This window comes from Talpa occidentalis, unplaced genomic scaffold, assembly GCF_014898055.3.
Source record: "Talpa occidentalis isolate TD23 unplaced genomic scaffold, MPIMG_talOcc4v2.1 talOcc4.6, whole genome shotgun sequence".
NCBI lineage: Eukaryota > Metazoa > Chordata > Mammalia > Eulipotyphla > Talpidae > Talpa > Talpa occidentalis.
The window spans coordinates 1,605,513-1,628,996 of record NW_023604972.1 but is presented as its reverse complement, the minus strand read 5'-3'; the positions used below and the strand labels follow the sequence as shown (position 1 = coordinate 1,628,996).

The window sequence follows — 23,484 nt, the reverse complement described above, 5'->3', positions numbered from 1 at the left end:
GGCCTCGCCCAGGCCTCACCCCGGGCCACACCCCGGGCGACCCCGCCCACCGCCGGCCCCGCCCCCTCCCAGGCTCCGCCCCGGGAGACCACACCCACTGCTGGCCCCGCCCCAGGCGACCCCGCCCACCGCCGGCCCCGCCCCGTGCCCCGCCCCCCGGACACCCATCCCCTGCACCCCTGGCCAGGGAATGCCAAACTCGGGGCTACCGGGCAGTGGAGACCTGGGCGCCCAGCAGCCCTGGACACTCTGGCCCTTGGGGGGCGGGGAGGCAGCAGGAGGGCTGGCGGGCTCTCAGAAGGCGGGGTCTCCCCACTGAAAATGACCCGGGAGCACCGCGCGGATGCGCGTGTCTCGTGGCGCCCACGACGGTCGCTGCTGCGGCGCTGTCCTCGCTCAGCCCGGGCAGGTGCCGCCCCAGCACGGCCTCTCTGACCCGTGTGGCCTGGCGCTCGGCCTGGCCGCCCGCCTCTGCCGGCCCCTGGGGCTGTCGGGGCAGGGGGAGCCTCCCCAGGTCTCCCCGCCCTGGGTCTGGCCATGGATAGGGGCGGCTGGCTGAGTCCACTGCCGGGCTGTGCCCGAACAGCGAGTCCCCAGCCCGGCAGCCGAGTTCCCAGGGCGGTGGGAGAGGCGGCCAGGGCAGCGGCCAGCAGCCCTCGCCCTGTGACAGCCTGGGGGGGGGGGCACCAGCCTTCGCTGGCTTAGGCAATCTGGACGTCTGGCCATCTCCAGGGGGAGGGGACACATACCTGGGTGGCCCCCAGGGCAGCTCTCCCATGGCCGGGGGACACTGCGACCCCGGGCCGCCCGGCGGGGTAGGCTGAGCCCAGCGTCCTGGGCCGTCTTGTCACAGCTGCCTGGAGACGAGGACGAGGACGCCCTGTCCTGGCCAGGCACGCGGCTGGCGGGAAGGGCTGCACTCGGGCCAGGGTCCCCAGCAGCGCCTGCCGTTGGCAGCAACTGGCCCACCTCGGTGCTGCCGGGAGGACCCAAGGGCCCGGAGCGAGGCAGCAGGAGGCGCGGTGTGGTCAGCGTGGGCTGCGCCGTTACTGCTGCTCTTGCCGCCCTGAGAGCCAGAAGCTCGAGCCTCGGGAAGCTCAGACAGGCCCAGTCACACCCCGGGGCGCGCAGCGGACGGCCGCTGACCACAGCCCCCAGCCCCCAGGCCAGCTGGCCGACTCGGCCCTGAGGCTGGCAGACGAGCAGCCCAAGGCAGAGCCTCACCGCGGCCCCGGCCGCTGAGCTGCGAAGAGAGGGCAGAGTCAAGCCCTGCGTGGCCCCAGGACCCCGCCCCTGTCGCGCCCCCCCGCCCCCCCCAGGGGGTTCCACGCTGCCTCCGGGTAGCCAGGCCCCACCCTCCTATGGGGCGCGCCGCCTGGGCAAGGGAGGCACTCACTACTCTCCTGAGCTGGGGGCCCTCCAAGCCCCAGACCTTTCCACCCGCAGATCGTGGGCCAGGCCGGATAGGCCACCTGGTCCGCCTGGACCCCACGACAGTGGACGGGAGACGCCGTGCTCCCCAGGAGGGCCGGCCTGGACAGAGTTCCCACCTGCAGGCGGGCGGCGTCTCAGGGTTCAGGCTCATCACCCCACACCACCTGGCACCCGCCTGGTGCCAGAGCCAGCGGTTTCTCCTGGCTCCTGCCCGAGCAGTAGGGCCGGAGGCAGCCCGGAGGCCCGCGGGGCTCACTTCTGGTAGTGGACGGCCCCCGGGCCCCGCAGAAGGCCTTCACCTGGTCCAGGCACTGCCGCGGCTGATGGAAGGCGGGACCCCTGTCTGGCCCAGGGCACTGAGATTTCCCCCCACCACCCCGTGGCCCCCCACGGCCCCCGGCCCCGGGGCGCGCTCACGGCGTCTCTCTCCTAGGGAACCACTCGGGCGTGGTCCTGAGCATCAACTCCCGCGAGATGCACAGCTACCTGGTGAGCTGAGCGCGGCCGCCAGCCGCCGCCTCCCCGTCTCCCCCGCGGAGGGCTCCAGCCACAGCCCGCGGGGTGCTGCGCCCCGGACACCTGCGGAAAGCGCCCCCTTCGCTGCCCCACCATGGGTGGCACAAGCCCCCACCCCCCCACCGTCCAGCCCAGCCCGAGGACACAGGGCTGCTGGGAACCCCTCAGGCCTGCCCGCGGCCACCTGGGCTGGGTGCCTCGCCTGGACCCCGGCGCGGGCCCCCAGCCGAGACCGACTCAAGGCCGAGTCTGGCCCCTGCAGACTGGCGGGGCCGGCCAGGCGCCGCGTCCCAGAGGCCGACACCACACCCGCTCTGGCTCCTGACCTGCGGAGCGACCAGGGGTCCCGCCGGCTCCCTTCCTCCTAGCCCCCGTCCCTCCCCAAGGGCAGCCGTGCGGCCTGGCGCCGCCTCCAACACAGGAAGGCCTGAGGCCTGCGCCCCAGGCCCGCCAGGGCCCCTCGCGGAACCGCTTAACCTGCAGAAACTGTACATACCTCCCAGGTAGCCGTCTGGGTTGCGGGGAGGGGCGTTCAGCTGTGCTGGGGCCTGGCCGGCGCCCCTTTCCAGAAGCCATGCTCTCGGCCCAGGGGCCGGCGCCTGCACCCCCCGCAGCGCCCTCCCACCAGGCCACGGCTCGGGGCCCCTCGGGCCAACCCGGCGGGGGAGGCCCGGCCACCCCAGGTGTCTGTGCTCCCCGCTCACCGGGCCGTGTGGAAACCCGGGAGCCGGGTGGGGCTTCGTTGGCGGGGCCGGGAGGGCCTTGGCTGCTGCTCCTCATTTTGAAGAGTAAGAACTGAGGCCCAGAGGGGGCGACTGCCCAAGCCCCCAGCACAGCGACGTGTGGCAGAGGCCCCAGAACCGGCCTCGCTCCGTGCAGGGACACCACTCACGCAGATGCCTGAATCGTGTGCCAGCTCTGTCTGCAGGTGGACACGCAGTGGACGTCCACCTTTGCCTTGATGCGGAAGTCAGTAGCCCCCCCCCCCGCGCTCCCCCCAGTACTGAGCTGGCCCAGGGCCTTTCCCCAGAGACCAGAACCCCAACTAGGGACCAGTGTTGGGTCCAGAGGGATGCCCCGCAGACGCTAACCCACTCCCCAGCCATGAGACGTGCCCGTGGGGAGCACCGGGGTGACGCTCGGCCCAGGCTGCAGCAGCCTCTGTCCGGGCAGGCGGGAGCTTCCCGCCACGAATGGGGCTGTCACACACAGGGACGCAGCGGTCACTGCGGCCACGCGGTGGGCTGTGCTTGCTGCTGCCCTCCTGCCCATCCCGCCACTGGGACTCCTGGGCCCCCAGAACTCAGCTCGTGTCCTCGAGGCCTCCTTCGGGGAGCCCTGCGCCTGCCGTCCACCCCATCTGTCTCAGCTGCCCCATCCCGAGAGACACACGGGGAGTCTCCTGTCGGCACGTGCGGGTCCAAGGTGAGGGCAGCACAGGCCCCCTGGACACTGTCCCCCAGCTGACCAGGGCCCGCGAGTGACCACCCCACCCTCCCTGGCCACCAACTTCGTTCTGGCCACTGTTCGGCTCGGGCTTTTCTTCCCTTAGTTATTTGTGTTTTCCTGTATTTTATGCTATTATTTCTCTCAAGCGCTTGGGTGTGTGGCCCGAGCGCCTGGGAATAGGCGGCGTCTGCTACAGCTTCGCGCAGCTCCGTCCCCGTAACCACGCGGCTCGGCCCGTGGGGCCATGGCTTTCTCTGCATAGAGCCAGAGCGTCCGTGTGCTCGACGTGCAGGCCCTGGGGTGAGGCGCGCGGGCACCCACGGGCGGTGCCCAGGGGCTCGGCATGTGCCCATAACCAAGATGCGGTCAATTCTTTCTTATTTTCCCTTTTTAAAAATCAATAAATCATTTGTGATGCTTTTAACAAAGATCAAGTGAATACGATCAGCTCTCGCCTTCCCGCCCACATTCACGACCTGCATGTACCGCAGGTGCGGCGGGCCGGGCGCAGGCGGGCCCTGGCCTGGGGCGGCTGCTGCGGGTCGAGGGGCGCTGGGCCTGGGACCCGCAGCCCAGGCAGCCTCGCCCGCCCTTCCAGGGCCCCTCCCGGCCAGCAGGGGGCGCAGCTCTGCCCTTGCCCGGCGAGCAGCCAGGGCCTTGGGCTCGGTGGGTCTAGGGGAGCAACTTGCCACCAGATGTCCCTGGGCTGCAGATCCCCTGCACCCAGATTCCAGGCCACACCTGTGGTGCTCAGGCCTGGTCCTCCCCTGTCCACCCCGTGTCCAGCTGCAGTGCGGCCGGGCGAGCACACCTGCGTGCGCATGTCTGCAGGCCACTCCCGGGCCTCGGCTGGCGACAGGGGGCCTGGCTGCTGGTGTCACCACCTGGGACAGCATCTGAGGACCAGCTGGACAGGCGCCTGCAGGGCCCTGGCACCACGCGGGCACCTGCCTGCTTCCCCAGCTACGCTCTCCAATAGTTGCGCCTTGACCTGAGAGCTGCCTCTCCCCCGCGAGCCCCGTGCAGACGCGGTTTCTCCGAGTCCCTGCCCTTGGCCCTGGGGTGAGAGTGAGCCCACCTGGGCGGGGCGTCCCCTCATCACAGCCCAGGGGCCGCAGGTGGGCCGCGACCCCGCCCCTGGGCGCGCAGGTGCGAGCACCCAAGCCCCCGTAGCGCGGGCTCGCAGATGCCGGCTGCTGGACACAGCTCCCCCGCTCCCATCCCTGTTGCTTCTCGCCACACGCCTCCACCCACCAGCAAGGCCTCTGCAGCCCGAGAGTGGGCCTGGGGCGCCAGGTGCCGCCGCCGCCAGAGAACAGTGGGCCGGGACTCGGAGGCCTGGTCGGAGGGTTCAGCTTTATTAGTAACACACGAGGGTCGCGCCGAGGGCGCCGGTCTGTGGCCACGCCTGAGACCGCGGAGGGTCCAGCGAGGCGACTACAAAAGGGGGGGGGGCTGGAAACCGCTATTTCCACCGCAGCTTTCCGCTGATAAAACTTTTTACTTTCTGAATTAAATACATTGAGAAACGCAGGGAAATACATATTTACAGCCCTTTAAAAACGGGCACTGCCAACATATTTAATTAAAAAAGTCTTCCCTGTTTCTTGCCTGTTTCTTTCAAAGAGAATTTTAAATATGACTTTAGTTTTTAAAAAATACAATAAGGAAATAATTACATTCTTAGTATGAAAACATGTTACAGCTGGTCCGTGGCCGGGCGCGGCGGGGGGCGGGGGGCGGGGGGCGCGGCGGGGGCGGGGCGGGGCGCTGCTGGCCGGAGCAGATGCCCGGAGCATCGTCTTGACACCTTTGGTCCCGAGGAGCGTCTGCTGGTCCAGTTTGAAAACATCTTCATGGCGAATGCTGGGGAACCCCGCGGGGCTCCCCGGGAACAGGGGGCGCCCTCCCGGCTGCTCCTCCCTGGGTGCGGGCGTGAAGCTTGGGGGCTGCCTGTGCTCAGCCTTCCACAGCATCGGCCCGGCCCGCCCGGGCGCGGCAGCGACAGAAAGCACAGTGGCCGCGACCTGGGCCTTGTCCAGTCCACGATGACCCCAGGGGCGGGCGTGGGCGGGCGAGGCCGGCGCGGGGGCCTTGGCGTGAGCTGGGTGCCCGCGGCGGGCCGGGAGGAGCCAGGAGGGGCGCAGGCCGGACCCGCGGCCCCTGGGGCCCGAGAATGCGCCGAGGGCGTCCACCCCCTTCCCGAAAGGAAGGACAGGCGTGCGTCCGGCCCTGGCCCTCGCCCAGCCTCGGGAGACGGGACGCAGGGCCCATCCTGCCACGACTGAACACATCCCAGCGTTGGCGGTGCGGGCCGGCGGACACGCGTCCCCTGATGGGTGTCCCCAAAGGCGCCTCCAGCCCGGGGGCAGCCCTGGGGGCTCTAGAAACTGCCAAACGTCATTCAGGGACACGGGCGGGGGCTTGGCCGTGGCACGCCTGGTGGCGTCGCCCCCGGCGGGGCCTGGAAGGAGCCCAGGGCCGGAGTGCGGAGGCCAGGACCCCGACGGCGGCTGGGCAGAGGCCGAGCCCCCACCTGTGGCCACGTGACAAGACGCACCTCAACCTGGACCGGTGTCCTCGCAAAGGGCCGCTGGGTGACTGACAACACGGAGGACACAGAAGTGCAGGGACGCAGAAGGCGGGCACCTCGCGGAGCACGGCCAGGAGCGGCGGCTGTGGGCGATTCCCAGGGCTCTCACCCCAGCCACACCCACACCGCAGGCCAGGACCCCGGCCGCTGCCACCCCCAGGCCGCCCACCCGCCAGAGGAACGGTGACCGCGGCGGGAGCCTGGCCGGGCGGGTGCGGGGCGCGGAGGCCGCTGGTGGTCGCTCCACTGTGCCGCTCGTGAGCCCCAGGAGGGCGCCCTCGGGAGCCGCCGCTGGTCCTGCCAGAACTGACCCGTCCGGGTGTGTCCAGTATGTACAGACATAAATTAAAATCTATCTTTATGGAACATATACAAATAAATAACTTAGTTTGAAGCAAACGCTTTAAACGAGTTTTCTTATCAAATCTGAGGACGCGGGGTGGGGGCAGGCTGGGGGCGCAGGCTACGGGAGGGGCCCAGGCTGGGGGTGCCACAGCTCCTCCCCCACATGGAGAGGCTGGGGCTGATTGGCTCCCCATCCTCTTGAAAGGCCTCTGCTTTGGAAAGTGGACGGAGACCTGGGTTTTAAACACGGACACAGGCACCAGGTCTGAAGGCCACGGCACCGAGTGGCTTGTCTGTGGGCACGACTGGACGTGGGAGGACCATGTGGTGCCCCTGTGGCTCCAGGTGCCACCTCCGTGGGCTGCCCACCTTTCCCTCCTAAGGCCCCCAAGACTGGCATCTGCTCGGGGAGCCGGGCCTCCCCGGAGGCCGCAGAGAACTCTGGGACATTGGTTTTTCCTCACAGAAACGGCTCCCTGTGGCCCCGGAGCCGCCTCCCAGGATGCACAGCGCGAGGGTGGGTACAACCCCCCACTCACGTCTGCGGGAGGCCACGTGCTAGCTAGCCGGCCGGCGGCTCAGGGGCCACTCCCGCCCACCCAGCAGCCGCCGCAGGGCAGCAGCCGGTTTCTGCAGAGTGGCCGTGGGCGCGGGGCTGCCCCTGACCTGTGAGTGGCCAGACCAAGCCCAGGATGTGAGGGCCACAAAAACAAAAACAACTCATCTGACCAGAGAGGCTGCGGCGGCCATGGGGCCTGGGTGGCTCTGACCGCGGGAGAGCCCGGGGGCTTCCCGTCTGGATGCCGCCAGCCATTCTGGATGGTGGCCACAGGTGTCTGTGGCAGTGTCTCCCCGTTTCCGGTGGAAGGGCTGGTCCCTGGTGTGGCCACCCCTCGGGGCTCCAGGCGCCTGCCACACCCTGCAGTCCCGAGGCCCCTCTGCAGTCGAGGAGTCAGTCGGCCCTGACCCAGGGCGCAGCGAGCCCTGCTCAGCCACTGGATCGGCACCAGGAGGCAGACATGGGGTGCCACTGGCCCACAGACCCCCAGGGCGCAGCTTCCATCTGCAAACTGGAGGTGGGGCGGGGGGAGCCTGAGACCCCAGGGCTGCCTCTTGTTCAGAAATGTCATGACTCCAGGACTGGGCACTCTCCAGACCTGCTGCCCGGCCACCAGCCATGACCAGGCAGAATCAGCGGGGTGGAGCCGCGCCGGGTGGGGGAGAGGGGTGGGTGGCACCGCCAGTGGGAGGGGCTGTGGTGAGGACAGGTGGGGCGGGACGGGGTGTCCCCGGGCATAGCCCTTGGCCCATGTGCATTGCACAGCTAAGAGCCACTTTTGCAAGTTTAAAAAGTGCAGCTCTTGACACCCTCGAGGCAGCAGCATCTGTCCAGAAAAGAAAATGCTAAAAAGGTGAAAATGCTTCACAGCACGGTTTCTCCCACTGTCACCTCTAGTGATGAGGGGACGGGCGTGGGGGGTGGGGCGGTTCATGCTTCACACACAGCAACAGACAATCTGGGCCCCGGGGGGCCTCGGCCAGGGGGACGGCCCGCCCAGGGCCCTGCGCCCCCAGGTGGCCGCTCGCAGGCCGGGGTGGGCTGGGCTGAGGCAAGGCTGGCATGACCGTGGTCCTTGCACACCGCCTCGTCCGCCTGTTTCTGCCCCATAACAGGCAGACTGAAGCTGGCGCACGTGGCACTGTCCCTCAAGGGTGCCAGACAGTGACACCACCTGGTGGCCGGGGCGCGGGCCTGGTAGGCGGTGGCCGGGGCAGCTCCTTCCTTAGGTCCCATTCTTCAGCTCCCACTCCTGCAGGGGAGAAGGGGCGCTGGTGGGCACGCGGGCCAGGGCAGGCGCAGGTTGCAGGGCCGGGTGTGGGGGTGCAGGAAGAGCGCCCCTAGGGTCCCCTGGTGGAGGATCCAGGCCGCGAGGATGGAGGATCAAGCGCCTGGTCCAGCCGCCACAACACTAAGTGGGTCGGAGCAGTGGGAGGCCCCTTGCTTCCCAGTGTCCAGGGAAGGTCTCCGCCTTCCTGGGGGCCCTGATGGGGTCCAAATATGGGAAGAGGGGGTGATCCCCTCGGAGCGTGCAGAGCAGCCCCATGCCGAGGACGCAGGGGGACACAGCCTGCCCACCTCCCCGCTCCAAGGAGCCCGCGCCTGCCTCACCTTGGCCTTGCGCAGCACGTGGCCCCGGCAGGGCGAGCTGCCTGAGGCCGGCGGGCCTTTCTTGAGGCCGGCGGCGCTGTTCACCGGCACGGGGCCCTCCGCGTCGCTGGTCTCGCAACTGGACAGGGGCGAGCTCTCCAGCGCCCGGTGCCTGAACACGGGGGACTGTCCAAGGAGAGAACCTGCGTGAGCGTCGGCTGCCGGCGCCTCCCACAGGGAGCTGGGGCGTGGAAAGGCGGGCGGGGGTGGAAACGGGCGCCAGTAGCACACGGCAAGGTCCACCGCGTGGCGCCTGCCCTCAGGGCCCGCACACGCCCGCCCCACACGGGAGACCAGGCTCGGGGCACCCAAGCCGCCGCCCCCCGCCAGCAGCCCACCTGCTCCTGGCCCGGCCGAGCTACCTGCGGACTGGAGGTCCCCGACCGCGGCTCGATGGCCAGCCCCAGCGTGATGCCGCCGGCCAGCGCCTTCTTCAGGCTCTCCTTGACCTCCGTCAGCTCCAGCTCCAAGCTCACGCGCTCCGCCTCCTTCTGCTTGCACTCCTCCTCCAGCCGCCGGAGCTTGTCCTCCAGCACCACCTGCGTCTTCCGCCCTGCAGCCCCGAGAAAGGCGCGTTCCGGCCACCACGGTCTTCGCCCGGAGCCCGAGGGAGCCCGCACGGCTGGCCGCCCGCGCGGTCCTTTCTACAAAACTCAAATTGGCCGTTTCTTTAAGGGAACAAAGACCTTTGGCTGCAGCGGGAAGAACATGGACGGGGGCAGCAGGCTTGACGCTCCCACAGTCCAGGAATTCTGGGTCGGGGCCCGGTCAACTCATTAAAAAACCCTGCTTGCTGCGGCAGGACCCGGGGGCGCCTGAGCCTCTCCCGTCACAGTCCTCGGTGTCCTCCTGCCCCGTCCCACCCGCCCTGGGCTCAACCTCCTGCCCCACAGCCAAGGAAGGCCTCAGACACGGTCTTGCTCTCACTGAGCCTGCTCGGGGGCCGGGGCAAGTCCCACCGGGAGGCCTCCAACCTCCTCTGGACAGCCCCGCCCTGTGCGGACACTGCCTGCTCACTGGACATGGGACTGGTCTCTCCCGCACCCCAGGCCCCCCTGCGCTCGGCACCTGGGGCCAGAAGGCCTGCAGCGACAGCCGCCGCGCTGGGCCAGGGCCACGGTCCCAGCCAGGAGCCAACTGGTACCTGCGTTGACCTCGATGGCGGCCCGCAGGTCTCTGCGCTCCTTCCGGAGCTGGGCCAGCCTGTTCCGCAGGCCTTCCTTCCTCCTCAGCAGCTCCTCCTCTCGGCCCTGCAGCCGCTTGGCGTCTGCCTCCACACGGTTCTTCCCGTACTTCTGCTGGTCAGCGTCTGCAAGACGAAACACAGCCGGGCAGCAGGGACTGGTGCACATGCGGGGACACCGGAGCCCAAGCAGTTGACCAGAGCAGCCACCCGCTGGCCGGGGACAGCGTGACTCTCCAACGTCCTTTGCTTTGTCAAATTAAACCCGAAAGCAGAACTGGACGTTCCCTGACACGCTTCCCTCAGAGGCTGGCACTGGCAGTCCTCAGGGAGCACCTGAGTCCAGGAGCAGGGAGGTGTGTGGACAGCAAATGCTAATCTCTCTCATGCCGGGGGGCGGGGGCGGGGGGTCCCTCCCGCCTCTCCCAGCGGGCTGGGGGCGGCTCTGCGGTGGACGTGGCCCTGTGCGCTGCTGCCCGGCCGAGACCCCTCCCCCACGAGGCCCCCGAAGCCCACGCCTCTGCGCCCAAGCAAAGACGCGCTCGTCTGCAAGGCAGCTGCTGGCATCCAGAGCCCGGAAAGCAATTACTTTTCTCTCCTGTCACCGTTAGATGTCACCAAAGTTAATAAAAATTCCCTACAGAAGGTCTCATAAAATAAAGGGGCAAATCATCTAGGAAATGAAACCGACGCAAGAGCCGAGGGGGGCTCTGTGAGCGAGGCCGGCCCCGCCCCCTGCCCCCAATGAACAGCACTGAAAACCCTAAGTGGATAGAGATGCCCTGCGCCAGGCACAGGGTACCCACCAGAGAGCCCGATCCCAGTGAGCCAGCGCCTCCCTCCACCTGGCAGGAGCGGGGACCCGTCCCCACTGGCTCCTGATGCCCACGCCGCCCGGGGCTCCCCCAGCACGAGGACAGGAGCGCCCCCACACACGGCTGGCCGGGCCCAGAACAGACTCACTGGAAGGCGTGCGCTTCACGCTGGCTGCCGCCTCGGCCTTCTTCTGCTGCCCGCTGAGCGTCTTGGCCTTCCCCGGGACCCCGTTCGCGGCGGCGGGGGGCTTCTTCCCCTTCACCTGTCGGGACAAGCGCCAAAGGGAGTGAACCACAAACGAAACACCGGGGTCTCTGCTTCTGCAGAAAACGCTCTCAGCCTGGCCCCTCAGGCAGAGCCCAGCAGGGCCGAACGAGGCCGTTCCCCACACGGAGCTCAGCCGTCCTAGCACCAGGAAACCCGCGGCGTCCTCGGTGTGAATGCGGTGCAGGGATGGGCTCCGGCCGACACCAGCAGTGCTGCTGAGGGGCAGGCGCCGGCACGAGGCCCGGGGAGCCAGCAGTTGATCAGAGCAGGAGGCCAGAGAGGGAGGCCCCGGCTTCCCGGCGAACACGAGCCGGCCCAAGGGAGCAGCAGGCGAGAGCGAGGACACAGGCAGGTGTGACTGAGGTGCCAACTCTGGACCCCAGCATCTGACTGGCTGTGTGGCTCCTCTGGGGTATGAGGGCTCGGCTGGATAGCAGAGAACGGGGGGCTCCCAGCTGGCCCTCTCCCAGCATCGCCTCGCTGCATGTCCAGTGCCAGTGCCCGGGTGAAGGACGCGCACGCAGGCCAAGTAGCCGGCGGGTGACGAAAGTGAAGTCCCCAGGCCCGCAAAGGGCGCAGCAGAGCACGCGTCTCCAGCCCACCGGGGCACCCCCAGTGCAGATCTGGACTTTGCACCCAAGAGGCTCCCCCAGCAGGAAGAGCTCAAGTCAGCCTCAGGTGCTTGGGAGCCACAGGTGCACCCAGTGATCTGGACAGGCCGTCAGACATGGTGGACCACGGCCCACCCAAGGACGCACCCCCTGGGCCCCAGGCTTCCCGCGGGTCCGAGCGGCCCGCCCTGCACATCAGAAACGGGAAGGCGCTGCTTCCCATGCGAGTGCCTGGACCACGGGCAGAGGGGCTCTGCCTGCAGCCAGCACCTGTGGGGCCTCTGCTCAGAGCCACGGCACAGAGGGAGAGCAGGAGCAGGCGCCCGAGCCTGGCATGGCAGAGCCCCTAAATGCAGAGCTTCGTGCAAAGCAGCAACACGTCTGGGGTGGAAAATGCATGAAAGCAGAGAGTAGGTACTGAGCAGAAAGACTGCTGTTTGCCCGAATAGGGGCAGCCTGGAGGTCAGGGGGAGCGACCCCCCAGAGGTCACCAAGCCGCTACAGCTGTCGGGCTGAGGAGCGAGGACGCCGGGCCCGCGTCGTGCAGCAGCTCCGGCTCACCCGCCCCCACACAGTCCACGCTGAAAGCAAAAAGCAGCTGAGACTCGGCCGCCCTGCTGCTACTACGCGGACACGGCGAGAGCTGCGTCCAGAGCCACCTGCCCGGCCCTCAGGACACAGCTTGGTGCTCGCCTGGCGACACGGGCATCAGCAATGCTCAACCCTGATGGGTGGTGTGTGCCGCCTGGCTGTTGCCCGGTGTGGGCGGCTCTGCAGATTGCACTTGAACTGCACCAAGCCACTCCCCTCACCCTGATGGGCCTCCTTTGGGTGCCAGTTGGTGGATGACCCGTCATAGCAAAACTGCAGCAGGACTGTGACTCAGGCAATTCTAGAACAGCACAGGTGAGACGCGGTACCTGGGGGCCGGGCCCGAGAGACGCCCTCCCCGCGGAAGAGGTGTTAGTGAGGCCGCGAGGCGGGCTGCGGGAGCCGGGGCGCTTGTACTGGTTACAGGGCGCTTTGTCAGCAGAGAGCCTAGAAGCCTTCCTGTCAGCAGGCGGGCAGCGTGCAAAGATTTTCGGAGACGGTAAGTTATCGTACAGGCCCGCGTTATCATAAAGCACCTCTTCTCCCGGGCCTCGGCCACAGGAAGCTGGAAAGCCATCTTCCGGTCCCCACTGCAACACACACAGCTGTGGTTAGTGCCGCGCCGCAGAGAGCAGAGCAGATTTTAGCACCCCGAAACATGCACCCCGCGGGCCCGAGAACACAGAGCATGCTCGCGCGCACGCAGGCCGGCTGACCCCACACTGGGCTGCTTTGGGGCAGACGGAAAGGTTTCCCTTTTTGTTAAATTGTTCCCAGGGTCCCTGGCTTGTGAAGTCTTGCTTTCTGTTTAAGAAATAGATTGATTTGTCATTTCTTTCTTTCAAGAACCAGCTGGTGGAATCCCCTGATCCAGAGAGCAGAGCCGGGGGACTGCAGGAGGGGAAAGCAGGGCCGGGCAGGGCCCCCAGAACAGGCCGAGCACGGCATCGGACGTGAGCGTGACCTCCGAGCTCTGGACATGTTTAAGCTGCAGACGGGCCTAGAACCCGCGCAGGGACCTTCTGGCACAGGCAGAAGCTGAGGCACAGCCTTCGGTCTGGGGTGCTGGCAGCTCGCCGCCGCCAGGCTCCCCGCGGAAGGGCCATGCGCGGGGCAGACCATGAAACAGCAGCCCCGCAGCCCCGCAAGCAGCCATGCATGTGGGGGCCTTACTGTAGCAGCAACTTTCCACAGAGGCCTGAAATAGCCGCCAGTCACTTGAGAGCAGGGCCGCAAAGCATAAATTAAAACCAAACCAACACCAAGGCCAGATCCTTTCGAGTCTTAAAGGGGTTTATAAACTGCCTTGTGTTATTAAAAAAAAAAAAAAAAGGCAAAACAAGATATTCATCCATGAATTATGCCTCTTTCCCCCTATTTTTACGTGCCTGCTGCCGCGCCCTCCTGCCAGGCTGTGGCCGCAGCCTTGTTATAAAAACAGAGAAGGTTTAAAATTTCACACCGGTGCTGTTCCTGAGCAGTCACTCCAGCGTGTGTATCTCCCGATGCGGGGCCTGCCCGGTCTAAAGTTGCAGATGAACGCAGACGTGAGAGCTGGCGAGGGCCAGCTGGCAGGACGAGCCCACCGCTGCGCAGCCTGGGCCAGGGTCTCCTGAAACACCCAGGGCCCGCGTCACACGGGACTCAAAAACGCCCACAGAAATGCCATCGAGGTTTCTAGAAGGACGTGGGGGCCAGCAGGTCCTCTTGGGAGCCTCATGGCCTTCAGGCACGGCGGGGGTGAGGGGGCACTGCTGGGACGTCAGGGGGCATCACAGAGTGGGAACTCCCTATGACGGACAAGCGCGGCCTCCATTTTTTGATGATCAGGAGTTCCCGGCCACTTGGGCGCAGCGTGGGCTCAGGGACAGCCACCCACAGGGGCAGTGGACACAGGGTGAGCTGGACGCCGGCCCGGCCCAGCCCGGCCACGCTTTGGGTCCCCCATGTGGGCTGTCGCCAGAACCCGGACGAGCTGTAGGTGCCTGGGGTGGGGTCTCGCACACCTGCAAGTGCAGCCTCTCCAAACCACCTGGTGCATCCACTGCTCCCGCGGCAGGCAGGGGAGCCCTGGGGAAGGAGGCATGAGAGGGTGTCCGGGCAGAAGGCTGAGCTGGGCTCTCGGGCTTCACCTGACCTAACACCTGCCGCCCGGGCAGGACCTGAACCCCCCCAAAGCAGGAGGCCCCCAGGACAGAGGCAACATCCTCCTCCTATCGTCCCCCACACCCAGCACGAGCCTGGACTGGCCCCAGGGCGGCACAGGAGGCAGGCCCCCAGGCAGTGTCACCAAGGCCTGGACAAGAGACGCTGGGTCCTGACTTGCTGGCTGCTGCCCGGACGCGAGTCTGTATTTCCTGTTTGCATCCATGGAAGGGCCGGGAGCCCTCGGCCCTGCATCTCCCTCCACAGGCCCCCTGGGCCCGTCTCTTGAGGGCTGGGTTTGAGGACAGGGCGATGGGGATAGTGCCAGGCCCACGCAAGCTCCTGGCATCTGTCTGGGCCTTGGGGCAGCGACCCGGGGCCATGTGGTCTGGGGCCCCTGGGGTCCCGAAGCCGTCCTGGCCACACCCCTGATGTGGCTGTGAAGATTGACCGGGAGTCAAGAGCTCAGGCCGTCCTCCTGACGGGGGCGGGGCTGGCATGTCGGCTCCTGCCGCTGGGGACAGCGTGGGGGTGTCGCGGCTGCTCCAATGCAGGCAAGACCAAAGGCTCATCGGAGGCCAGGAGGCCACCGGGAAGTGTGACCCCTGAGTGTGAGTCAGGAGCTTGATTTCACGGGCCGAGCCAGGAGCTCGGGACGTTCCGGGCGGCTCTGGGCACAGCTGCCGTGGTGGGGCGGGGTGGGGGGCAGGGGGCGCTCACCAGGCTGTCCACGCAGGGCACGTCATCGTAGTGCAGTGCCGTCCCGCTGGGGTGCGCGTAGCCGTTGGAGGAGCTGCCCAGGTACGGGCTGGTGGACAGGACACGCCTGTTCATGAAACTGGGAAAGAAAAGGCGTTAAACCCCCAGCACCGCGAGTCTGAACCAGCTCTGCAGGAAGGCGCAGGGCCGGGGAGTGACGGGACGGCTGTCTGGGGACCCAGGCAGACCCGGGGTGCCCGGGAGGGCAGGGCGGGGCCCTGAGAGCAGACACGCCGCCTGCACCCCGCGGCAGGGACAGGGTGCCCACAGCTGGCCCACAGGGAGCATCGGGGCTCCTGAAGGACCTCATGCCCGGTTCTGTTACAAAGAAAGCCTCGGGGCACAGGCCTGGACCCTCCTGTCCCCGCTCCTGCGGCTGCTGTCCAGGTCTTCACTGTCAGGTCTTCACTGCCCGAAAATCCTCAAAAGACGCCCGCACAGTTGACATCCTCTCTCCCGGGCCTTTTCAGGGGTAAGTTGGCGAGTTCCCTTCTATAAGCTCATTAGAAGGTTTATCCAGCAGGCACTGGCCAAGTTCCCGGGGTCCCCTGGACGCCCTACCCCTCGGCCCTGGACCTGAGAGCCTGTGACGACAGCCCGTGCAACCTCTCAGAAGTCAGGCCAACCTCGCATCCCTACCGGCCTGGCCCGCCTCTCCCAGAGACCCCATCTCTAAGTCCCCGTGACGATGTGACTTTATTAAGGGGCCCTCCTGAGACCCACAATAAGCCCCTCCTGCCCCCCCCCACCCTGTCCACCTTCCTCCCCTGTCCAGCCACAGACACGGCGGAGCAGGCGGACACCAGAGCGGCAGCTGCGGAGGCCCAGGTCAGGCTCCCGCACACACGTGTCCAGGCCGCTGCGGCGCGAGGGGCCAGGCAAAGAGCCGAGAGAGTGGGAGGGCGGGCGGGCGGGAGAGTGGGAGGGCGGGCGGGCGGGCGGGCACATGACCGGCTCACTCACAAAGTCCTTTCTCACAGCAAAAAACGCAAGTGCAAAATACACACTAGCCAGCATTTCCTCCAGGCTGGGAAGACTAAAATAGCCTGAGTTTAAAAAAACCAAATTTCTCTTTTTCAAGTCTGCTGGGCACAGGGTCTGGCTGTTCTAGGACTGCCAGGTGAAGGGGAGAGTGAGGAGAGAAGGGGGCCCCACGGGGGGGGGGCTCTCGCGGAGAGGGCACCAGGAGGGGCGTCCCGTGCAGGGTGAGGGGCTGTGAGGGCGCCCACAGGGGTAGGGGGAAGGCACCCACCCAGGCGCCATGGACGCAAGCACCCCGGGCGCGGCTGCCCTCTGCTGGCCAGACGGCTCCGCGGGCCAGTTCCACCTACAATGTCTAAAATGACTGTTTTTTTTCCCTTGCTGGCGGCCGGGGAACGAACCGGCGCCGCGGAGGCTGCGGGCAGCCTCGCAGCCCAGCGCTCAACCGCTGCGCCACCGGGGAGGCCCCTAAAACAACGGTCTTTTTTCTGATTAAAAAAATATATGATTATTTTCTACTTAAAACACATGAAAGTATACGTAGGAAAATAAAATGCACAAAGAAATAAAAACCACAAAAGAAACTTGATGTGTTTGTAAATACTTAAGACTCTCTACCCTAAAAGTCTCCCTTGAGGGTATTTGGGGTGCGCTGGGAATACCATCTCTGCGGGAGCAGGGAACACAGGGAAGCCCAGCCCCTGCACCCCGCCTGCCCTGTGCCAGGCCCCAGGCAGTGTCCCGAGCCCCTCCCATGGTGGGGGCCTCCACCCCGCAGGGCCGTCCGCTGCTCTGGCTGTGTTTGCAGTTTCCGGCCAGTCCTGGTGCTCCCACGGGAGAGAGGATGCTGGGGGCGAGGGCAGAGCCCCCAGGACAGACCCCGCAGGAGGCGATTCATGCCTGACCTGAGCATGGAGGTAGCAGGCATGGGGTCCTGGCTGGAGCAGCTCAGCCACCACCAGGCTGACCCCTCAGTGAGGCTCAGGGGGTGTCGGCTCTCACTGCGGCAGGGACATCCTAAGTGGACCAGCATTTCCCCCTCCTGACATGCCCCGCTCGGGCCCTGGCAGTTACTGGGCTGCCTCTGTCCCTGGTTGCGAGGACAGAGCCTGAATGCCCCTGGGGTCCCTGGACTTACTCTGAGAACCTTTGCCATCATTTCGTCAAAGAAACATTCAAAGTCCAAAGGAACGTTTTTCTACCTCAGCCTTTTTACACAAGTGACAATTTAAAATGTGAAAGTACACGATCGATGGCTTTGAAAGCCTCTGAAATCCTCACCACAGCAACACATGGCACTGTCTCTGCCACACGGACTGTGGCCCTGAGATAGGGGATAGCCCACGGCTGAATCTGGCCCACGGCCCGCTTTTGTAAATAAAGTTTTATTGGAATACAGCCCGCCAGTCATGATGGCAGCCCTGAGCCAAAATATTACAGGAAAAGCTTGTCAATTGCTCTAATAGAAACCGCAGATGAGGCTGGAGAATGAAGACCAGCGAAGTTCGGTTCACACGGTCACCACACAGAAGCAAAGCAAGAAAGGACACCCCCTCCTGCGGCCAGTCCCCCGGTATCTCACCAGAAGGTCTGCTTGGCCGTCTGGATGACGCTGGCGGACATCTCCACGTCGATGTAGTCGTAGTGCAGTGCCCCGGGGTCTGTGGAGGACCCCGTCTCGGCCAGCAGGATGCCGATCCACCGGCCCATGTCCTCGGAAGACGAGGCCTGCAGAGCAGAAGGGCGAGCGCACTTCACCTGCCTGAGGGTGACGGGTTTCGCTGGTCCAGTGACCGTCCGTTAGCCGGACATGAAGTCCCCAGATGAGGAGCTGCGAGGGGGGTGGCCTGCGCAGCGCCGGCTCGGTGGGCCTCACGGCCGGCTGAGCGCAGGGTGTGGGCACCCACGGGAAGGAGGCTGCTGAGCTCCTAAGTGAGCTGGTGAAAGGACCAGGCTGGCGGACATGGAGGACCGCGGCCGCTGGCCCTCTGCTGCAGGGCTGCTCACACACCAACCTGGTCGCGGCACGTCGGGCACGAGGAGGCGCCTGCTGCTCTGCGCCCCCAGTGCCCGGCCCGAGAGCAGACCCCGCCATGGCGGGTGGGAGGCCCCTGTGTGTCCAGGGCCGGGTGGGGCAGAGCAGCCTCGGGGGTGTCAACTCCCTGATTTTGAGGATTGCGCTGCGGTTCCCATGGGGAATAAACGCCTTTGTTTTGGCAAATACACGCGGACGTATCCGGTGACAGGGCTGCGACAGGTCTTTAAGTGGTTCTGAAAAACTAGCGAGAGAGTGGGGTGGCCTGGGGCGATGGGCGAGGGGCACAGGCAGGTGGCAAAGAAACTGATTTTGCCTTTTTTCCGCTTCGGTTAGTAACAAGTGCTAGAAGAGCAGCCAGAGAAGCAGTAACACGTGTTTGGGGCCGAGGGGTTTTAAAAGCAAAGGATCTGCCTGGATCCCATGCAATTGGCCTGCTGTCCACTGTCCCTGTCGTCCACTGTCCACACTGCCTGCTGCCCACCTCCACAGGGGCCGCCCACAAGCACCTGTTGCCCCGCGGAGACGGTAGGAACGGCCCGCAGTGCCCAAGGGAGGCGCCGCCCCCAGAGGGAGCCCACGGCTCGGAGAAGAGCTACTGGGGTTGAAGGGAAACAGCTTTCAGAGAACAAGCGGGGGCTCCCTGGGGGCCTGGGAGTCAGTCTCAGCACTGGCACCGCCGTGGCCTGAGTGTGACCCCTGGCCGGGAGCTGACCCACAGGGCACAGCAGACCTCTCCTGTCTCCCGCTGCTGCCCTCAGCAGTGGGTTTCCGTGGATCCGCCTGTTCTGCTCCCCACTCTGTCTCTGGTGACTCCTCTCAACCCCGCACCTCTGGCCTGTACCCCAGCTCTTGTGCGCACACACACACACACACACACACACAGCAAACAACCCCAACAGGGAAGGGGCATTTTGCACCCACAAACCACGCCCAAAGCGGCAGCAGGGCCTCCAGCGGCAGGTCGGGGCGTGGGGACCCGCGCCAGGGCCGAGGCCGGCGGATGGGGGCAGCCGGTCACCTACCTCCAGCACAGCCACCTCCTGGCCGTGGCGCAGCAGCCGGAAGGTCAGGGGGTGCCTGGAGTCCAGGCCTGGGGTGACCTCGCAGCCGCGCAGGGGGATGGCCACCACGTGGGTCTTCAGGTCCGTGCGGTCCTTGTGGACCACGAGTGCGCCGTCCTTGACCCTGCACCAGCGCTCCCGCCAGCGGCTGTTGGACAGCACGTTGAGGTGGCCTGTGGGGGAGGTGGGCGTCACTGGGCCAGCGGGCTGGCAGGGCCCCTGCTGCACCCCAGGCTCCTCGAGGAAGGGTGAGGTGAGGGCACTGGGTCTTGCACACCATGTGCTTTCAATGCAAGTCCGTGGCCAGAGGGGCCTCTCTCCCAGGGGCTCTGGGCTTCTGAGAGGCCACCCAGGGCACCACAGGAAGGGACAAGTGCAGGAGCCTGCCCGGCCAGGGGTTTGCTCTTAAGCCATTGGGACTGGGGGACAAAGTGTGCCCCAGGCGAGGCTAGGGGCTGGGCTCAGGCCAGGAAGGAGCTGGCTGAGACCGAAGCTCCAGGGACGCAGGAGGCAGAGGTGGGCCCAACACGCAGGTGGCCCACAGGCCCGGGTTCTGAGGCCCACGTCCGCGTGGTCCACGCTGTGCTGACCCTGGTCCCGGCCTCCTGTCTGCAGGGGAAGCTGCCTGGGAGGCCCAGCCCAAGTCTGGCCGAGTCTGAACGTGGTGAGCCGCGGGGCCGGGGCCTGGCCCTGGCCCTGCGGGGCGCCCTCGTGCAGGCATCTCCCCCGCGAGGGACTGCATGCAGGGCTCCTGCGTACAAAAGGAACAATCCTCAAATGCAAAAACGGATTACTGTTTTCCTAAGTCACAAATATGAAATGTTTTTCCGGAAACAATCAGGCAAGAAAAATAGATCCTGCTGGGCCCTGGGAAGGCCAAGCATGCCTCGCTGGAGTCACGACCCCAGAGGCTCGGGGAGCGGCGGCGGTGACGCAGCCGGGAGGGCTGAGGACAGGCCTGGCCTTTCCTGGCTGGCTGTCTCCCGTGGGGTCCCAGACCCGAGGCCTCTCCCAACTCTGCTCCGACCCAGTTGCCACGGCAGGCCCATCCCGGCGTGCCTCCCCGAAGGAGTGGACGTGGGGGTCACCGTCCCGAGAGCCTGACTTCTCTGCAGTCACCCCAGCTCAGCCCCCTCCCCCAGGCATGCAGATTCCGGAGGGACCGGGGCAGGCCTGTTTCCCGGGCCGGCCAGGCGACCCGGAATCCTGTTTGCTGGGTGGTGAAATGGAGGTGGGGAGCTGAGGCAGAGGCCATGCAGGCAAGTGGGGGGCCCCCTGACTTAGGGAGCTGTGCCGCCTGTTCTCTGGCCCAGGCCGCAGTCTGGCAGGTGGACGCAGCGCTGCACACACCCACCTCCAGGTGGCGCCAGCGGGCAGCGCCCAGCACCCCCCACCCGGACCCCCAGAGCTGCGCTGCCTGGCGCCTCTCCGAGAAAGGCGCTCTTTTAGGCCCCGCGGCACAGAGGAGTCACTGCACCTCACGCTGTGGGGATGTCAGGACTGAGCTCATGCTCACTCAGGTTAAAAAAGAAAATCGCCTGTTTCCTGCAAATGGGCGGCAGGAACGCACGAGGCGTCGTTACGGTGACAACACCAACTTCAGACACTCTGTCGCCCCCCCCAGGCCCTCCTCCCGTGACCCCCGTCACACCCTGCTCCTGTCCCCCCACCCGAGTCCACGGACGCTCGGCCACACTTGCGACCCTGCTCTGCCCGCGGCCAGGGGCGGGCGTCCGGTCTAGAGACGGCGAGAGGCGTCGGGGAGGCCTCCAGGGTCACGGATTCGATTTGTTTTTCTCACAAAGGACTTTCCTGACCGTGCCAGACCCCCACCGCGTCCTTTACTAACAAGCAGCCGCGGGGCATTCCCGGGGCCAGGCCCCCCGCAGGGCCCGCTCACCGCAGGTGGGCACGTCCTCCTCGGCCGACGAGGTCTGCTCGTCCGTGGACGGCTTCTTCTTCCCCAGACCTATGATCTTGGTGATCTTCTTCCCGGTGACCCTGGAGACCGTGCCCTTGGCGTCGGATTTGGAACTTTTTTTCCTCTTCACTGTCAAAATAGCGACAAGCACAGAGAGCACATTCTCATCACGGCTTTAATGGGGAAACATGAAACCCACAGAAGACAGAGGCTGCGTCCCCGCACTGTACCCGCCGAGCAGTGGCTGTGGCCAGGGAACCCTGCGGGGACAGGCTCCTGGGGCGCAGGCCCTGGGGTGTGCACAGCACACGTGCATGCCGTGCACACAGACACGTGTGCAACATGTGACCACACCCACACGTGTGCACCCACAGCCACGCGGTACCCGTGTGGAGGCATGCCTGCATGTGCGTGTGTGCACGTGTGTGCCGCCGTGCACGCACTCTCACTCCGTCTGTGTGGACACAGGGGTGGCTGCACAGCTGCACAAGCGTGCACGAAGGTGGTGGGCTGGTGCCAGCACCCGGGGGGCTGAGGACGCCTCAAGGGCACTGTGTGAGGCTGAGGGGGCACTGCTGTGTGGTCAGAGGGCCCCTCACGCCACCAGGAGCATCTGAGTGACAGAAGAGGCGAAGCAGGGACAGCCTGGCCATCCCGGAGGGACAAGGCGTGCGAGAGGGGTCTTCCTCGAGTCCTAGCAGCCCTGCAGGCCCCCAGCAGTACTCAAAGACAGGCGGCCATGGCACTGGGATGCCTCGGGGTGCCCGGGTGACCAGGCTGCCCAGCTCCGGACGCCTGCCTGAGTGTGCGGTGGGCACAGACTCACCTTGCTCTTTGCCATTACACGCAGTAGAGCCATTTTCCAGGACACCCTCCCCGTCTGAGCTGGGCCTCTCTGAAGACAGCTTCTGCAAGGAGAGGAGGGCCCGCGTGAGTGTGCCTGCGGCAGGCATGCCAGCCGAGGGCAAGTCCCCTGGGGGTGGGGGTGAGGGAAACGCACAGCCAGGGGGCACTCGGGCTGCAGCGGGAGCCGGAGCCAGGGGGACGCTGAGTCACACCGTGCTTGGGCGCCACTGGCCTTCCACGCAGCCCGCGGCCTGGCAGAGCTCTGAGAACATCCCCTGCGCCCGGCCCACGTGCCCTTCGCTGCCCCTCCACCCCGCCCTTCACCACTGCCCGGGCGAGGCCAGGCTCCGCCGCGTAAGACTGCTTGGCCGCCCTGCCGGCAGGCCCCCGGGGGCCTCTGGGCTAACGCCGGGAGGTGGGCAGGACTAGGTCTCTAAGCAGGCACAGGGCAGAGAGAAACGAGCATGGAGCCGAGGGCAGGGCCGCAGCTGGCTTGCTGGGAGGCCCCAGGAAGGCGCCAGGCAGAGCCTGCGGCGTTGAAATACCCGACCTGCGCGCAGGCGTCGCTCCTCAGGGAGGCCCCGGACCGGGACGGGCGCCAGCACCTTTAAAGCCCTCCCTCGTGGGAGCAGCACACACACCGGGCAGACGCCAGCGCCCACCTTAGCAGAGGGCACCCTCGGGGCAGCGCGCCGGGAGCTGCCGGGTCCTCAGAGGAGTGCGGGAACGCGGGGCTGGCACCCGCAGGCAGGGCACTAGGGACGGCCGCTCACCTTCTCCAGCTCAGCCTTGTGCACCGGGGAGCTGGAGCGCGGGGCACCCTCTGGATCCGCCGGCCCTCCACTGCCGCTGTAGACGTCCCGGATGACCTAGGGAGCGGACAGAGGCTGAGAGCAGTGGAGGCAGGGGCAGCGCGAAGGCAAGCAGCGCCACGGCGAAGTCCTGGGGCCCAAGGCACCACCGTCACCCCCACGTGTCTCTGATCCTGGCACAGGTGTCGGCTCTAGGACACTGCGGGGAGAGACACCCCAAGAGGCCTGAGACGCGGGGGCTGCACAGGAGGCGGGGCTGCACGGGAGGCGGGGCCCTGCGCTCGGCAGGCGCAAGAGGGTCGGGAGAGGGCGCGGACAGCTGGCCGTTCACCCAAGGGACACAGGTGCATTTGAAAGAAGCGCGAGCAAGAGGGAGAGGCTGCCACTCAGCATCCCCTGCGCGTGGACGGTCAGCGGGAACTCGGCAGGAGCCCTGGGCCCTGGGGCTGCCCTGGGGGGGCCCCCGGGCCCTGGAGGGAGCCCTGGGCCCTGGGTGATCCTTGGGGGAGCCGGGGATCCCTGTGCTTAGGAAAGAGCAGAGCAGAGACCAGGCCTCAGGGCCAGGGGCCTTTGCCCAGACGCAGCCCCCTCTCCCGGGAGCTCCACCCTGGGGTCGGCGACCAGGGCTCTTCCTGGTCATTTTCATGAAACTCTCCTCTGCTCTGATCGCCAGTTCTTGGCACCAGAGCTGAAACACCAGGGGCTTGCGCCCACATTCCTTGAATCGCTGCTGTTAGGTTTGATATTAACAGATTTGTTTCCAAGAGCGTGTTCCAGAGAAGGTCAACGCGCAGTTAAGAGGACTGGCTCCAAATTCAAGGTCTCAGATCCTTCAAAAAACAAACTGTTGCATGTGCTGTGGTGCTTTGTTTGCTTTTAACTCGAGCCCTCATCTCCAGAAACACAA

General features: G+C 66.2%; 2 protein-coding genes across 5 annotated transcripts in view; one reads left to right on the top strand and one right to left on the bottom strand.

Moving 5' to 3' along the window:
* The window catches only part of SORCS2 (sortilin related VPS10 domain containing receptor 2), a gene marked incomplete at its 5' end in the record, with an annotated part of 183,960 nt that extends 181,974 nt beyond the window's left edge, over nucleotides 1-1,986 (top strand). The window contains one exon of the mRNA XM_037530423.1: nucleotides 1,868-1,986. Within this exon, the coding sequence (XP_037386320.1) occupies nucleotides 1,868-1,932 (65 nt within the window). The remainder of the gene's footprint in view (nucleotides 1-1,867) is intronic.
* A 5,924-nt stretch (nucleotides 1,987-7,910) lies between these two features.
* AFAP1 (actin filament associated protein 1) overlaps nucleotides 7,911-23,484 on the bottom strand; it is a 54,486-nt gene continuing 38,912 nt past the window's right edge. For 3 of the 4 annotated variants that reach the window (XM_054688499.1, XM_037530619.2, XM_037530620.2), the window contains exons 7-18: nucleotides 22,539-22,634; nucleotides 21,746-21,827; nucleotides 20,899-21,048; nucleotides 18,960-19,171; nucleotides 17,482-17,627; nucleotides 14,880-14,997; nucleotides 12,344-12,604; nucleotides 10,693-10,807; nucleotides 9,691-9,855; nucleotides 8,909-9,099; nucleotides 8,508-8,672; nucleotides 7,911-8,148 (exon numbers count right to left, since the gene is read on the bottom strand). In XM_054688499.1, the coding sequence (XP_054544474.1) occupies nucleotides 8,122-8,148; nucleotides 8,508-8,672; nucleotides 8,909-9,099; nucleotides 9,691-9,855; nucleotides 10,693-10,807; nucleotides 12,344-12,604; nucleotides 14,880-14,997; nucleotides 17,482-17,627; nucleotides 18,960-19,171; nucleotides 20,899-21,048; nucleotides 21,746-21,827; nucleotides 22,539-22,634 (1,728 nt within the window). In that variant the 3' untranslated portion in view covers nucleotides 7,911-8,121. The remainder of the gene's footprint in view (nucleotides 8,149-8,507; nucleotides 8,673-8,908; nucleotides 9,100-9,690; nucleotides 9,856-10,692; nucleotides 10,808-12,343; nucleotides 12,605-14,879; nucleotides 14,998-17,481; nucleotides 17,628-18,959; nucleotides 19,172-20,898; nucleotides 21,049-21,745; nucleotides 21,828-22,538; nucleotides 22,635-23,484) is intronic. The other variant, XM_037530621.2, reaches the window with a different exon arrangement.